Here is a 15,486-nt window from a genome sequence, read left to right on the forward strand (position 1 = left end):
ACGATGTTGGGGCGTGAGCGGAAGACGGCCTAACGGTGTGCGGGACCGTAGCCCAGCTTCACGGAGACGGTTGCGAATGGTCCTCGCCGATACCCCAGGAGCAACAGTGTCCCTAATTTGCTGGGAAGTGGCGGTGCGGTCCCCTACGGCACTGCGTAGGATCCTACGGTCTTGGCGTGCATCCGTGCGTTGCTGCGGTCCGGTCCCAGGTCGACGGGCACGTGCACCTTCCGCCGACCACTGGCGACAACATCGATGTACTGTGGAGACCTCACGCCCCACGTGTTGAGCAATTCGGCGGTACGTCCACCCGGCCTCCCGCATGCCCACTATACGCCCTCGCTCAAAGTCCGTCAACTGCACATGCGGTTCACGTCCACGCTGTCGCGGCATGCTACCAGTGTTAAAGACTGCGATGGAGCTCCGTATGCCACGGCAAACTGGCTGACACTGACGGCGGCGGTGCACAAATGCTGCGCAGCTAGCGCCATTCGACGGCCAACACCGCGGTTCCTGGTGTGTCCGCTGTGCCGTGCGTGTGATCATTGCTTGTACAGCCCTCTCGCAGTGTCCGGAGCCAGTATGGTGGGTCTGACACACCGGTGTCAATGTGTTCTTTTTTCCATTTCCAGGAGTGTACATCAAAACACTTACTGTGTGCCAGGGACAAGGAGTTGTGGACAGTAACAGGAAAACAGGTTTCATTGGCTTCCTAGTGTGTATTTCTAGTGTCTTTCACCTCTATACAAAGCTTGGACCACAATCCTCTGCACCTTTGTTGAAGTTCCTACCCATTTATAAGTGCTCCCAAGATCATTTGGAGATGTTTTCTAGTGCAATCCGTAGTCGTGGTGGGTGGAGTAACAATCCAACAGCTCGACAGTTCATATCTGCCTATAAGAGGCTCCTGATTCACAATGAAATTCGTGAATCAGACAGAGGCAATTGTATAGCCCTGGAAGAGATCCCTATTTTGACATACAGTGGTCAGACTATAGAACAACAAATCAATTTCACCACTGAACGTAGGCAATTATTAGAAATGGAAACCCATTTGGTGAGCCATGATCATGATTACGTTGAAGCTGAAATGATTCCTCTTGTTTGTAAATTTCTTTTCTTTCACATACTTGTAGATTATAAATGGAATACTTGTCTTCAGAAGTCTCTCTTCAATGTCATGTTTATTACAAATTGTTGTATGAGACAGAACAATTTTTTTTTTTAAATTATCATGTAGTTTTGTTGTGTGACCATGACTATTTACTCATACAGCTGATCATGGAGTGCCCTTAGGAAAATCATGACTCTTTCACTTGCATATTTCAAATGAGAATGCTCCTCACTATTCTCTTTAAATGAGGTAAACAAATGATTTTCAGTCACAACAGAGGAGTAGAGACTGGTATTACATGTTTCACAATCATCTGGTACATCTATGGCTTTTAGTACATAGCCTGCTACATAGGCTAAGGATTGTTGATCTTCTACAGACTCGATGATACCATCTGAGTATGTTCACTCCTACCACTACTGCCAAAAAGTGACACAAACTGCTCAAGGAAGTGTAATCATCATTTTCACAGTTACTTACACTCATGGCTTTGAAAGGCAAAGTCATATGATTGACAACACAAGTCTTCAGAGCTTGTACAAACTGAAAACAAGTTGGGTTTCTATTAGCAATACCATGTTGTCTTATACAACAAAAGAAATTTTCTAAAGCATCTTGATTGAACGCCTTTAAATTTAAGTACTTAAAGCCAACCACTTTCAAGGTCTTCCACAAGAAAATAATAGACTGTAATGTAATCTGCCAACCTTTTATGAAGCTAAACATATTAGTCTTGTTTCTTCCCATTTTGAAATCTATTATTTGCCAGCTGCCTATTTCCCTCAATATGCTAAACCACATTTCTAAATGTGGCCAATTTTCTGATAAAGCACACCTAAATTGTTTTCCATCCCTGGGATATTGCTCATTACTGTTGAGTGAATCAAAGAGATTATCTACCTTTTCCACAAACTCAGCTGTGTGTATAGCTTCAGATGGTAATGTGTGAGTAGAAACATATGTTTCAATTGCAGCTGCAACAGTATGGCTCATTTGTGCAGCAGCAACTTTTACCTTCATTTTGACATGGGAATCAGAAAAGTTAAAGTGTTGTGCTTTTAATTTGGGCAGAGTTTTGAACCATTTTTTTTTATCCAAAAAGAACACTGTACTGATGTACTCAAACTTTGCTGCTTTGTGAGGTTCAAATTGAATTTTATTATCTATCAAAGCATTTCTAGAGTTTTCGAGCAGATGTGCATCATAAATGGTAACAATTGGTTGATTATTGGCGACAAAATGAAATATACTGGGCTTCAACAAATTTGCTTCACACAGTTGCTTAAGGGCCTTTTGGTTTGTTGCAATCTTGTCACATACAGTACAAACCACTTTGAACCCAATATTCTGTAGTTCACTTATGATGTGAACAATGAGTGATTTCAAATGGGTGTAGTGGAAAGTGGTTGCAGTAAAGTAATATGCTAGAACTTGTTTCCAAGTTCTGTGAATGCCTTTCAGCACAAAAACCAATGCTTGACTAGCAGCTACAGGTGAACGTCCTAAATGACCAAAGTCCTGATACCCATAGATTAGCTGTTTGTGTGCATCATAGTACATACCATCATCCAGAGACATTTCATCAAAAAGTAGAGCACAATACTTGTCATTTTCATGCATATTACTTACTTCCCTTGCTAAAAAGTTTAATAAAGCTGGATTAAGTCCTGTATCAAATGGTATGTGGGAAAGCACTCCCTTGAGCAGCCTGACAGATGGAAGGGAGAAGTATGTGGCCAAATATCTGTACAACTGGGGAAAAAGATAAAGCAAATGCCTTATCTTGTATAGACCATCGTACTGCTGTGGGCTGCATATTGGCATTTCTTAACTGACTATTAATAAAAGTTTTAGTCCCATCATTCAACTCTTCTTCAATTAACTGAAATTTCCTGTCATCATACAACTCTTTTAGAATTTTCAATTTATTCCTCTCATTCTGTAGCTGTTTTTTTCAATTTACACACTCTGGAAACTGTAATTCTATGCAATTTATACAGTTTGTGTTTTCTTGGAGTTAAATCACGTTTAGAAACGCCAGATCCCATTACACCTGCACTACTTTCAACATCATAAACAGGCGAGGATAAAAAGCTGTACTCATCATCATCTGTGCTCTGTAAAGGGGGACTGCTTTGTTGTATTAGTGTAGATTTTGCATTGTGACCTGTCTCATGCACACTTATATTTGCACCCAATGTGGTGAAACCGCCACCACCACCACCACCACCAGTGTAACACAGATGGGTGGGGGGAGGATGATACAACACCAATTCCATGTGCTTTGGTATAACACCAGGTTTTAGCCTGTGTCTAGTAAAGTTCACAAAATCTGCTTCATAAAAATGATCCTCACACTCATAACAATAACTACAGCTGACACCTTCATCTATATTACAGATCAATTTCCACTTCTTTAAAGTCTCACTTTTTGATGCAGCTGGAAATTTATAGAAATGTTTATTCTTGTGTTTGGAATTTATTTTTACATAATAACTACTCCTGCATCCAGGAAACTTGCACGAGTATTTCAATTTCAATCTCAAACTGGATTCTTCTCTTCCTGTATGATCCATCCTCATGTGTCTGAAATGTTATTCAAACCAAAAATTAGGAATGAGAAAAAAGATCAGGTATAGTTTACATTGATTAATGTTAAAGAAAACTCAATGTGAAATTAATTTCACTATCAAAAATCATATTAGCTTATGTCTAAATGCAGCTATCCTGTACTGCAGTATTGATAACTGCTATCATGGCTTGTAATCTGATGTGCTATTGCTACAAAATAGTGAAAAAACGAAACAAATTCTCATTTCTACTATGGATATGCACATCACTCTATATATAACTGCGTGAGCGTAGTTGCACTATGTTCTATATTCAACACTACTTCGTTAAACAGCGCTATCAGGCGGTAGAAACACTTCTTATTGTACCATTTCAGTATATTTCAGCATCTAGATACCATGGTAGATACCAAATTCAACTGTACATTATCAGTAACAGTTACAGCTGTAAATCTGTATTACATTGTGTTGAGCATTAAAGTGCGAGAAGATTTCTACTGCATTGGATATTGCCACAATAATACGTGTAAATGTTCAACTGTTTGAAGGACCTGCTTTGTGTGACTTCGAAACAAATGTCTTATTATGTGAGAACACAACCTTTGTCGATACAACAGCAACAAACACTTTTTACCTGGATAGAGTGTTATGTACTGTACAGAATATTTACTGTCGAAAACGGGAAATAGAACACACTCAAGGCATTACGAATCAATTGTAACACGTCCATTATTTGGTATGTAGTAAACAGCACAATAAATGATACTTATTATGTCACTAAGAGTACTTCGTGGCAAAAAGGAAGATGAATCAAAGCCAGAATTATATTCCATTACAGGATTCGGAAAGTTGAATACAAACTATGTCAAAAGCTGCTAGACTGGGATTCTCTATGAAATACAAAATGGTTCAAATGGCTCTGAGCACTATGGGACTTAACATCTATGGTCATCAGTCCCCTAGAACTTAGAACCACTTAAACCTAACTAACCTAAGGACATCACACAACACCCAGCCATCACGAGGCAGAGAAAATCCCTGACCCCGCTGGGAATCGAACCCGGGAACCCAGGCGTGGGAAGCGAGAACGCTACCGCACGACCACGAGCTGCGGGCTCTATGAAATACAAGGAAATATTAACAGAAATAAGAAATATACTTACCCTTTAAGTAAACTGAGCAACGGAAATTGTATTTCTTTGCAGGAACAAATATACAAGAGTCCACAGAACGTAATGTGATCATACAACCTCGTGTTTTATATGAAACAAAAGTAAAAAAGTAAATACTGAATCATCACACCATCAAATATTACGAATGCATCCAAAAATTAAGCAGAATAATAGTAACATTCTTACACTGCAATTTAAACGAAAAATCACGATCACGTTGCTATGATACCAAAACAATTATGGAAGACTACGTCATCCAATAGGAACACGAGACTATAAATTGCTAAACTTGCATCGCTCCAAGTGGCCTGGGACCAAACCAACGTCGTGTTACCAGAAATCCCTATATGAGTTTCACCCCCCTGCTGTACTGTGCCACAGTCAACTAACCTCACTTCCCATTTACGGGTCAGACGGGGTAACTTACCCATCTCTCTCAGTCACTAAAACCTGATAAACGGAGGCGGTCACGTTTGCTACATCTGAACAAATCAAACGAATCACTATATTAAAAGAAGCCCCCACAGAAGAAATTTGTGAGTATAGCAGAAGCTATCTACAAATTTGAGAGAAGTACACCAGAGAGATTCCAATGGGTTGTATGAATAAAAACGAGAACATTCTCCAGAGTTGATACTCAGAGCAAAAAGAAATTCTCAAAGAAAGTTCTCAGTTTCGTATGAATAAAAACTAGGAAGTATGATCTCTGACCCTGGAGTACTTTCTCTGTACCTCCCCTCCTTACTGAGTAAGTTCTCAGCAAAGAGATTAAAATCCAACATCTTTGGTTCTCAGTTTGTTTCGTTTGCGCGTGTTTTGTGTTAGCGAAAGTTTTCTCAAGTTATTTCTGTGCCGAAATGAAAGACTCAGAATTAGCCTTTGTGAACATTATTAAAGATTACCCCGCAATCATCAGTAAATCGCAAACTCTGGCCGCAAGAAGAGAGAAGGTGGATTGTATTAAAGAAATACAACACCGTTATATGGTTAGTTTCGGGAAAGAAATAACGGACGGGCAGATAATGAAGAAACTGCACAACATGAAATCCCGTATCAATGCAAAAACGGATGTTAATAAGACAGGAAACATTAAGATTTCCCTGAAAAATTGGGAGCAGACATTTTTAAAGTTTTTGGACGGAGATGACTGCAACCCAACTATCCACAGAGTTCCTGGTAAGTCCCATACTTTTCGATTTTTTTATTACGCGCTTAATGCTTTGAAATTGTGATTCAGAAAAATACGTATTTTTAACATGTGAAAATGAAACAATGTTTGGTAAATTTCGTCTACTATATCACCACTTTTCAGTAAAAGTATCACAGTGTACTATGCATGAAATTGGACGAACCCCTCCCACATTTCTGCGTAAACCTGTTTGGTATATTTACTAACTAGAAACTGAATCCTGACACACTACTATTACTTTTTTTTTAATTTTCATTAGGAGCTTGTGCAGTAGGTGGTGGTTCCACCTCTGTCATCACTTCACCACCGAATTCGGGGGTAGCTGACACAGACTGCACATTGTATGAACAAGAGTCAATTTTGCAGCTACCACTAATTGTTGCAGCCGACCATATGGATCTCGTGGGCCCCGAAGTCGTCATACCTTCTTAATCGCCTGCTTCGGGGCATGAGAGAGTGCCTAAACGTGGGAGATTAAGCATGGAAACAGATGAGACACTTAATTTGTCTACTCCAGAGTTGCAAAGGCTGGTGCTGTTGTATCAATTGGACATATTGAAACGAAGGCAACAGAAATTGATGCGTGATGAAGATAAACAATAAAACAAAATGTGTAGTGTCTTATTTACATACCGAATTTTATTAATAAAAACATCTTTTTTAAGTGAATGTTCATTTACATTCCTCATTTACCAAATTCCATATCCTCTTACAAAAATTATTCAGTACAAATTTCTTTTCAATGAAACAATAAGAGTAATATAATCCAATTTGAAATGTTAAAAAAATGTATGCACTTATATTGTTGTGTCTGGCCAGTATCTTCACCACATCTTTGAAACAATTTCTGGTGAAGTAAAGGAAAAAGAGTAACTTGTTTGTATTTTAAATGCTGCAGGTATAGAGTTGTGCACTTATTTACTGTAGCACCTGGCAAATATCTTCACCACATCCTTGAAACAATTTCTGGTGAAGTAAAGGAAAAAGAGTAACTTGTTTGTATTCTAAATGCTGCAGGTTAGACAGTTGTGCACTTATTTACTATAGTATCTGGCAAATACCTTCACCACTAATTTTTAGGTTCAGTAAAGCAAAAACAGTAACTTGTTTCTATTTTAAATGCTGCAGGTTAGTCAGTTGTGCAGTTATTCACTGTAGCATCTGGCAAATACCTTCACCACATCCTTGGAACAATTTTGGTAAAGTAAAATAAAAACTTGTGCCATCAATCTGCTGAAGTTACAGTACAGAAATTACATTAAGGTTCCAGCAGTTCATGTTAACCTGTTGTATCCAAAGCTATTTACAGTAGTATCTCTGTTCCAGTTTGAATAGTTACATGTTAAACAATTTTTGTTGAAAGTATAATCGATGATAGAGAATGAAAAAAAAAACACTAAACAGCATTTTATTACGTAACATTAGAGCACTGTGCTTTATTTTCATGAGGGAATAATTACTGTACTTACAAAAATATACAAATTGGGTTTAATTATTCAACGTTTGGGCAGACACCCATACATTACAGTTGTCGTATTACATTTACAATTTCCCGTCTTCTATTTGTTCCACGTGCACGTACGTTTCCTGCTTCCTCTTCTCCCAGTACTGGAAGATTGTTGTCGTCATCACTAGGTGCCTCAAAATCCTCATCCCCTACATGTTTTGCTACGTCGTGCAAAACAAAACAGGCTATTATGACACTGGGGATTTTTGTTTGAGCAAGCCTTATTTTATTTTGCAGAATTGGGAAACGCCTTTTGACCTGTCCAATGCACCGTTCGATTATCGCCCTTTCCTTAGAGTGAAGTCTGTTGTATGCCCTCTCATCAGGTGTTTCGGGATTTTGAAATGGTGTTATTAACCACGGTGCAATGCCATATCCTTCGTCTCCTAAAATTAGGGCGTTGCACTGTTTCTCACGCAATTTACGATAGACATCGGAGTTTCTCCATATCCTAGCGTCATGTACAGACCCTGGCCATGAAGCATCAACACTCGTAAACATTTCACTGTTGTCACACGTCGCCTGCACGTTTATAGATGGAAAGCCCTTTCGATTAACGTATTCGTCTCCATGTGAAGAAGGTTTCATTATAGGTATGAGTGTGCAGTCTAGGGCCCCTGCCGCACATGGACGCTTGTATCTCGATTGCCATTTAACATTCGCTGTTTCTAGTTCGTTAATATTTCTCGGTAATCTGATCCACAACGGTGCTTTCCTGTTGACCTGTTGCAGAACATACGAAAATGTTAGTGAAACTGTAGTCTGATGTACTCCCAAATCTTCTCCTACACCTATCTGAAAGCCTGGATCCGCTAAACAGCGCAAAAATATTTTCATTTTGCATTCATTGGAAAGGACGCCTCCTCTTCTTTTGTGATTTTCCGGAAGAAAGTGATTCGCCAGCCAATTAATGTTTTGACTGTTAAATCTATACAAACTTCTGCAGTTCCTTTCTTCTGTGTTCCTGCGTACTACGTATATCTTTTTTTGCCTTTCAAGAAACATAAATTTCACCATTTTCGCTAAAAACACTCGGTAACGCTTAATCACAACACAACTCACTCAGCTCGAAGTATGCTATGGAGCTCACTCACAAAAACAGAGAATGTTCTCCGCTTGTGAGAAACTTCTTTGGCTTTATTCATACGAAATCGGAGAATATATTTTGCTTTGAGTAACTTCCCCCACCCTTCAACCCACACTGAGAACATACTCGGGTGAAGTATATTCTCAGACTCGCTTTATTCATGCCAACCAGAGAACTTTCTGCGAACATCTGAGTATAAAGTATATTCTCTGTTTTATTCATACGACTCATAATATCTCAACTCTCATATTTCACCCATGCAACACTAAAGGCGGTGGCACACTGAAACTCTGAAAGAGATAGCCACGTGGGTGAAAGCTATATGGGCGAAGAGGCAACAAGCCACGTAGTTCCATTCCAGACCACTAGAGGCGCTAGGGGTCAAACGAACCTGGAATTGACCGATGAGAGCTGTCTAAACTCCAATGGTGGTTGTTTTGAAATATTATATCGTCTTGCTCTTCACTCTTACAGTCATCTTTGTATTTGTTTCATATTTACATACTACTCATCTTCATTATAAACAGATTTTTTACTTTAAATTCATAAAGTTCTCCGTGGAATTGAAGAGATTTCCTGCTGAAAAATGTCCACAAAATTTGTAAGGTAAGACATTTAATTTTTCATTAAATAATCTCGCAGCCTATAAATGAAATGTATTCTCTTCTATTGTGAATTAAGCAGTGTGGTTTCCGTTTGTTTATTTAAATAACTTTGATATGTCTGTAGTAGTTTTATTTAATGAAGACTTATGTTTTTTCAGAATATTCAACACAACAGATTGACGTTGAAATACTCCTGCAAGTTTCCCGGCTGCTTATCTGGTTATTATGTGGAGGAAATTTGCAACAAGCATTTCTACAGGTTTCCAAAACAACCTCAAGATTTGCTTCTAAACTGGAAGAGTGTTTGTAAACTGTCACCAGATGTGAACTGTACTTCTTATTTTGTTTGTCAAGATCATTTTTTCGAAGAAGATTTTATGAATGAAAGTAGGCATAGGCTAAACAGGGGTGTGTTTCCAAATCAGGTGACACTGTTGTTAATAGTGAATTGGGCCTACCAAGCACTAGTGGTGCTATGGCAACTGTTTTTGTGTGCTTGAGAAATAAAAAGTAAGTTTTGTTTTCATTTCAGTGTTTTCATCCACCTTTCCTGCCTTTGGTACTTGATATTGGTGTTTTCTTTTTTGTGTTGAAGCATTTACAGTAGTAAGATGTAGTAACCTTTTTAAGAAATTAATGGTCAGTGGTGCAAGTTTGCTGGGCAGTTACTCTGAACTTATAGTCCTGAAACATAGTTGTAACAAATTTTAGAATTCTTCATTAATTAATACTGTGATAAATATTTCTTAATTGAACCTCATTAATTGCTGCTTATTCTCTTAATAATAGGCTTCTTTCTCCATTGATCCATCAGCTTGTATGACGTAAAAATTAGGACATTATTCACGAATATTTGTAGTCCAGTTTAGCTGCTATAATGTCATTTTTCTTTTGTTTCAATTATTTACACTACAAGCTTGTTTCGACTTACTCTCAGTTTCAAGTGTTGCATCTAGGACTTATGAACCATAAAACATGCTGGAGCTTTTACATGTTGATAGATAACAATATAAGCATGTCAATTTAAAAGTCTATTTTTGACAGAATGAGATTTTCACTCTGCAGCGGAGTGTGTGCTGATATGAAACTTCCTGGCAGACTAAAACTGTGTGCCGGACCGAGACCCAAACTCGGGACCTTTGCCTTTCGCGGGCAAGTGCTCTACCAACTGAGCTACCCAAGCACGACTCACGCCCCGCCCTGTCCTCACAGCTTTACTTCTGCCAGTATCTCGTCTCCAACCTCCCAAACTTTACAGAAGCTATCCTGCGAACCTTGCAGAACTAGCACTCCTGAAAGAAAGGATATTGCGGAGACATGGCTTAGCCACAGCCTGGGTGATGTTTCCAGAATGAGATTTTCACTCTGCAGTGGAGTGTGCGCTCACGAGTTCGAGTCTAGATCCGGCACACAGTTTTAATCTGCCAGGAAGTTTCTATTTTTGACGTTTGCGCCTGACAGTCGCTGCTTCTATCATGTTTTCTTGTCTGTCAGACACAAACGTCAAAAATAGACTGAAAATATTACTGAATGGGTTTCTCTCTGCTGTAGTACAGTGTGCTATAGCTGTGTTTCAATTATTTTATGATGCCAGCCAAAATAATTACATAGCACGCCCAGAAAAATAAGGTAATAGAATTAAAATAAAAATAAAAACCTACAACGTATGTAAACCAGGGGGGGATGCAACCTGAAATGTTTACATATTTTAGTTCATCTCCATACCACTTGAGGCACTGCTTCTGGTCTGTGTTTCCCACTTTTAACACGGGAGTTTCGATTGTCGTTTTTGTTGTTCTGTGGAGATAGCACTTGCCGTTGGGGACAGCTCGGCTCGAAACGAGACCAACCATTGCGTTTACTCTGCGATTTGTATCGGTTCATGTATGATATACATGTATATGCGACTTTGCGACATGTATCGCGACTTGTATGAGTTGACAAGTATTAACCTCATACATGTATGAGCGTGCGTTTACACTGGTTGATTTGTATCACTGTGCGATGGCTTCCAACGACGATTTGGAAGATTTCACATTTTTATGCGCTGGTAAACTTGCTCTTTTGGAAGATGATAGGAAGAAAAGGCGGAGGTAGCGTAGATAGTGGCAGAGAGAGTTTCTTTGCAAACGCGCTACTCACACAGCTTACGTAATGCTCGTTCAGGAATTAACGCTAGAGGATGGCGCATATTTTAGAAATTATGTTAGGATGTGTATGGAGGATTTCCGCGGTTTGTTATCTCTTGTGGCTCCTCTTGTGTCCAAAACCAACACAAACTTTCGGGAAGCGATTCCACCAGAGAATCAGTTGGCAGTAACACTCCGTCTTTTGGCCACTGGGGATTCCTTTGCGACGTTAATGTATCTGCATATAATATCAAAATGTGCCATATGCAACATTATTCTTCATGTTTGCGAGGCCATTGTGCATGTTTCATCCCAAGAAGTGAAGGTAAAAGTTTTATACATATCAGAGTATGTAATACATTATATAATTTTTTTCATGCATCTGGCACGTATATCAATTTTTTGCTATTATTCCGGCGGCCTCGCGTGATAATGTTGACAACGGATTCTAATGCCGACAATCGTGTGCGAGACGTTGTCATTAGCAATTGCGCGACAATGGAAATGTTTTGTCATGAAATCTTTGTTTTCGAGGGCAATTATTTTTAACGAGCGGACGATGGTACATACAAGTTACTGTCAACCAGAAACAGCAGCACAAATTTTCTACCGTGTCGTTGATGTTGCCAACATAACAACGTGAGGCTGCTGGAATAGGAACTAAAATTTTAACGGCACATAGATTTTGCACCATAAATTTCTCAAATTTTGCTGGAATGGGTTAGCTTTTAGTTCTTTGGAACGACTGACATGCTTTACTCAGTAATACAATATCACAATTTCTGAGGACACTTTCTGCACAGTAAATATACCCAACAACATTACTTTGTATTTAGTTTTATTAAGTAGTACTTGACAGCACATGACTTGCATATTTCAACATTTATACATGTTTTTAAAGGGTCTGTAAATTATGTTGCATTTGCATCTATTAGTTCATCGTTTGCCTCCTGCAAACATCTGTATATTCCATTCTCAAGTCTTGCCATAAGTCTAGAATGGCCATTTTCATAAAGAAATCTGAGCTTACTAGCGACAAAGTCATCCAAGTGGGTAAACTGGTCCCTTTTTCTGTCTACTAAATTGTCGGCAACTTTTCTTAAGGTCTGTAAAAGACCTTCTCGGTCTTCATACAGGTCTCTCCTGGCTCTCTTCAGTGCACTTGATCTACCACTTCCACTCGGACTTGGAGTGGTACAGGGTGACACGGTTGCAGATCCACTTTCACGTGGAGGCACAGAGATGACTGGAGTGGTTTCCACTTCCACAATGGCTTGTGGGGTCGTGGCAAATGTCACCTCCTCCATTTCTGTTACATCGAAAGGGAAACTAATGCTTCCTTCTCCTTCACAATCTCCTTCTGTGGCTGGGGCTTCCATGACCATTAAAATACATAACAGATTTCTGAGGCAAAGTGAGCTATATGTTATATACTTACACTATAATCAAAGTATTTTAATGTATTGAGAATTTTTTGAGTGTCCATGCGTAAATTAAATTAAAAAAGTAACAATTTTCTTTCCAGTTTCCTGCTACTGAAGAGAAATGGCTGAAAATTGCCAAAGAATATGAAGAAAAATGGAATTTCCCCAGGTGTTTGGGAGCTATAGATGGGAGGCACATTGACATTGTGGCACCACCCAACAATGGAACAGTTTATTTTAATTATAAAGAGCGCTTCAGCATTGTTTTGCTAGCAATTGTTGATGCTAATTATAGAATAATTTACGCTGATGTTGGCACACAGGGGAGGATTTCAGATGGTGGTGTCCTTAAATACACCACATTTTACGAAATGTTAGAAACCAAAACTCTAAATATACCACCATCAACTCCTCTTCCTGGTAGGAGCAAGCCTGTTCCATATGTTCTGTCGCTAACGAAGCCTTTGGCCTAGAGGAAAATAATGTGAAACCATTTCCAGGTCTGCATGAAAAAAAAAAGTTGGCAACGTATTTTTAACTATAGAGCATGCAGAGCAAGAAGAGTAATATAAAATATATTTGGGATTATAAGTGTTGTTTACAGAGTGTTGAGGAAGCAAATGCTTCTCAGTCCGGAAAAGGCTACAGTGGTGGCACTATTCTGTGTTTGTTTACATAATTTTCTTCAAAACAGAAAATCTCAAAGGTATTGTCCAGCAGGAACATACGACAAAGAAGGAAATTATGGCAACGTAATACCTGGGTCCTGGAGGGACACCCCTATTGTGCTTGGCCCACTGCCCAGAAATGGCCGAAGAAGTTCATTGCTGAATGACAACAGAAGAGAATATGCTGAATACTTCTGCAGTATTCGGGGCTCCATCCCATGGCAGTATGGAAAATAGGTTCCACATCACTGTTAAATGATGACATAAAGGAATATGCTCTATTCTTCTGCAGTATTCAGGACTTCAAACCATAGCAGTATGGAGAATCATGTTTTTCATTGAAATTGTAAATAATTGTAAATATTTACATTATGTAAAGCAGTAGCACGAAAAAATGTTGCCAAATATATGATTAATAAAATAATATAATAAATTTACTTACTGGTACTACTTCATGTGTGCTCCTATGAGAAAGTGGTTTGTAATTGTCTCTGATGAACTGCATACTTCCAAAAGCAAACCATGTAGAGTGGTACACATTTCTTGTAGCACTTCCAGTTCCTTTGCTGCTCTTCCTTTTGGCTAACTCGCGACTATATTGGCCTTTTAAATTATGCCACTTGTCCTCACATTCCTTCCTTGACGTGTTAAATGCCTTAGCAATTTCCTCCCACTCGTTGTACCTTTTCTGAGTGTTCTTGTAGTCTCCTAGTTTCACATCCCATATACAGGGACGCATGCGATCTGCCTCTATAAAATGCAGTGTATTTTGTTTTGACCAAGAAGTCATGGCAAATTTTAAAGTATTACACGCGGGCACAACACGCGACATAATACACAAATACCTACACAACAAACGACAGTCGGCACTTCCAAAACTCAAACAGCCGCCAAAGAGCCTGGTACTACGCATGGGCTAATCGTCAAAATAAGCGGCAGGCGACAAGACGACAGGAAATTATAGTACTGCGCATTCGCGAGTTCTTCAAATGTCGCTCATACATGTTGCGTATATGGCCAAAAAGCAATATACAAAATGTATATGCGACATGTATGAGCTTGAGGGTCCGCATAGACGTTTCGTGAATTTTTGTATGAGGTGTTGTATCGCGACATGTCAAATTGACATCTTGCTCATACATGTCGCGATACATGTATCCCAGTGTAAGGGTACCTTGTGAAGATGTAAGATAGCACTTGCCGTTGGGGACAGCTCGGCTCGAAATGAGACCAACCAATAGCATTTCAGGGTAGCTAGAGCCAATAGGATTGCTTTGTTTCAGATTATCCTGGCGTGCACATTTGTATCTTTGGTGTTTAGTACAATTTTTACATCAAGTCATTATTCGCTCCAACAAATACCTCCTCATGCACACCCTCTCCCACCACCAGGTCGACACCTTCCTCTTGAACGAAACCTTTCTCCAGCCCCACCATTCTATCCGCATCTCTCCCTATATCCTCCACCGCACTGACGCTCCTGGTCCTCGTGCACAGGGTGGAGTCGCAATTGGCCACCTTAAGCATATCCCCGTCCGGCCACAACCTCTCCTCAATGACCCCACTGAACACCTTATCCTTAGCGTCTTCTTCCCCTCCCTCACCATTACCTGTGCCACCATCTATGTCCACTCCACTGCTCCTCTTCCCTGTGACTTTATCTCGCACATTGACCACACCTTCTCCACCTATGTGATTGCCGCCAACCTCAACATCCATAGCCGCACTCCTGCTGCCCTTTGGCGGTGGCATCAGTTCCTCTCCACAATCCAAGGTGACCTTGTTCCCCTTCCCCAGCACACCCGACCCAAAAGTGACACCACCCCCGATGTTGTCATTGCCTCCGCCAACCTCCTTGGGCGTATCGCTGTCGCCGTCCTTGACCCCACAGGTAGCGATCACCTCCCTGTCCTTCTCACCATCACGTCTGCTCACCGCCCCCCTCCAGCTCCGCACCCTGCACCCCCTCCCAAGGTCGTCCATGACTATCACCGTGCCAACTGGGATGCCTACCGGGACTC

At 40.0% G+C, this 15,486-nt stretch overlaps 2 protein-coding genes across 2 annotated transcripts; one reads left to right on the forward strand and one right to left on the reverse strand.

Annotated features, from left to right (window-relative positions):
* The first annotated feature begins 3,927 nt into the window (after positions 1-3,927).
* On the forward strand, positions 3,928-6,648 carry LOC126210082 (uncharacterized). The gene is made up of 2 exons (XM_049939210.1): positions 3,928-6,032; positions 6,305-6,648. Exons 1-2 carry the CDS (start codon positions 5,714-5,716, stop codon positions 6,475-6,477), a joined length of 492 nt encoding a protein of 163 aa, XP_049795167.1. The 5' UTR covers positions 3,928-5,713; the 3' UTR covers positions 6,478-6,648.
* A 919-nt stretch (positions 6,649-7,567) lies between these two features.
* Positions 7,568-8,140, reverse strand: LOC126209868 (putative nuclease HARBI1). Its single transcript, XM_049938993.1, has one exon. It carries the CDS (start codon positions 8,138-8,140, stop codon positions 7,568-7,570), a length of 573 nt encoding a protein of 190 aa, XP_049794950.1.
* Positions 8,141-15,486: the final 7,346 nt, after the last annotated feature.

Source organism: Schistocerca nitens, chromosome 10 (assembly GCF_023898315.1).
Source record: "Schistocerca nitens isolate TAMUIC-IGC-003100 chromosome 10, iqSchNite1.1, whole genome shotgun sequence".
Taxonomy (NCBI): domain Eukaryota; kingdom Metazoa; phylum Arthropoda; class Insecta; order Orthoptera; family Acrididae; genus Schistocerca; species Schistocerca nitens.

Coding starts and splice junctions, on each gene's coding strand:
- LOC126210082 (XM_049939210.1), top strand. CDS start 5,714: ATGAAAGACTCAGAATTAGCCTTTGTGAACATTATTAAAGATTACCCC. Junction 6,033..6,304: donor AACTATCCACAGAGTTCCTG/GTAAGTCCCATA, acceptor AATTTTCATTAG/GAGCTTGTGCAGTAGGTGGT.
- LOC126209868 (XM_049938993.1), bottom strand. CDS start 8,140: ATGAAACCTTCTTCACATGGAGACGAATACGTTAATCGAAAGGGCTTT.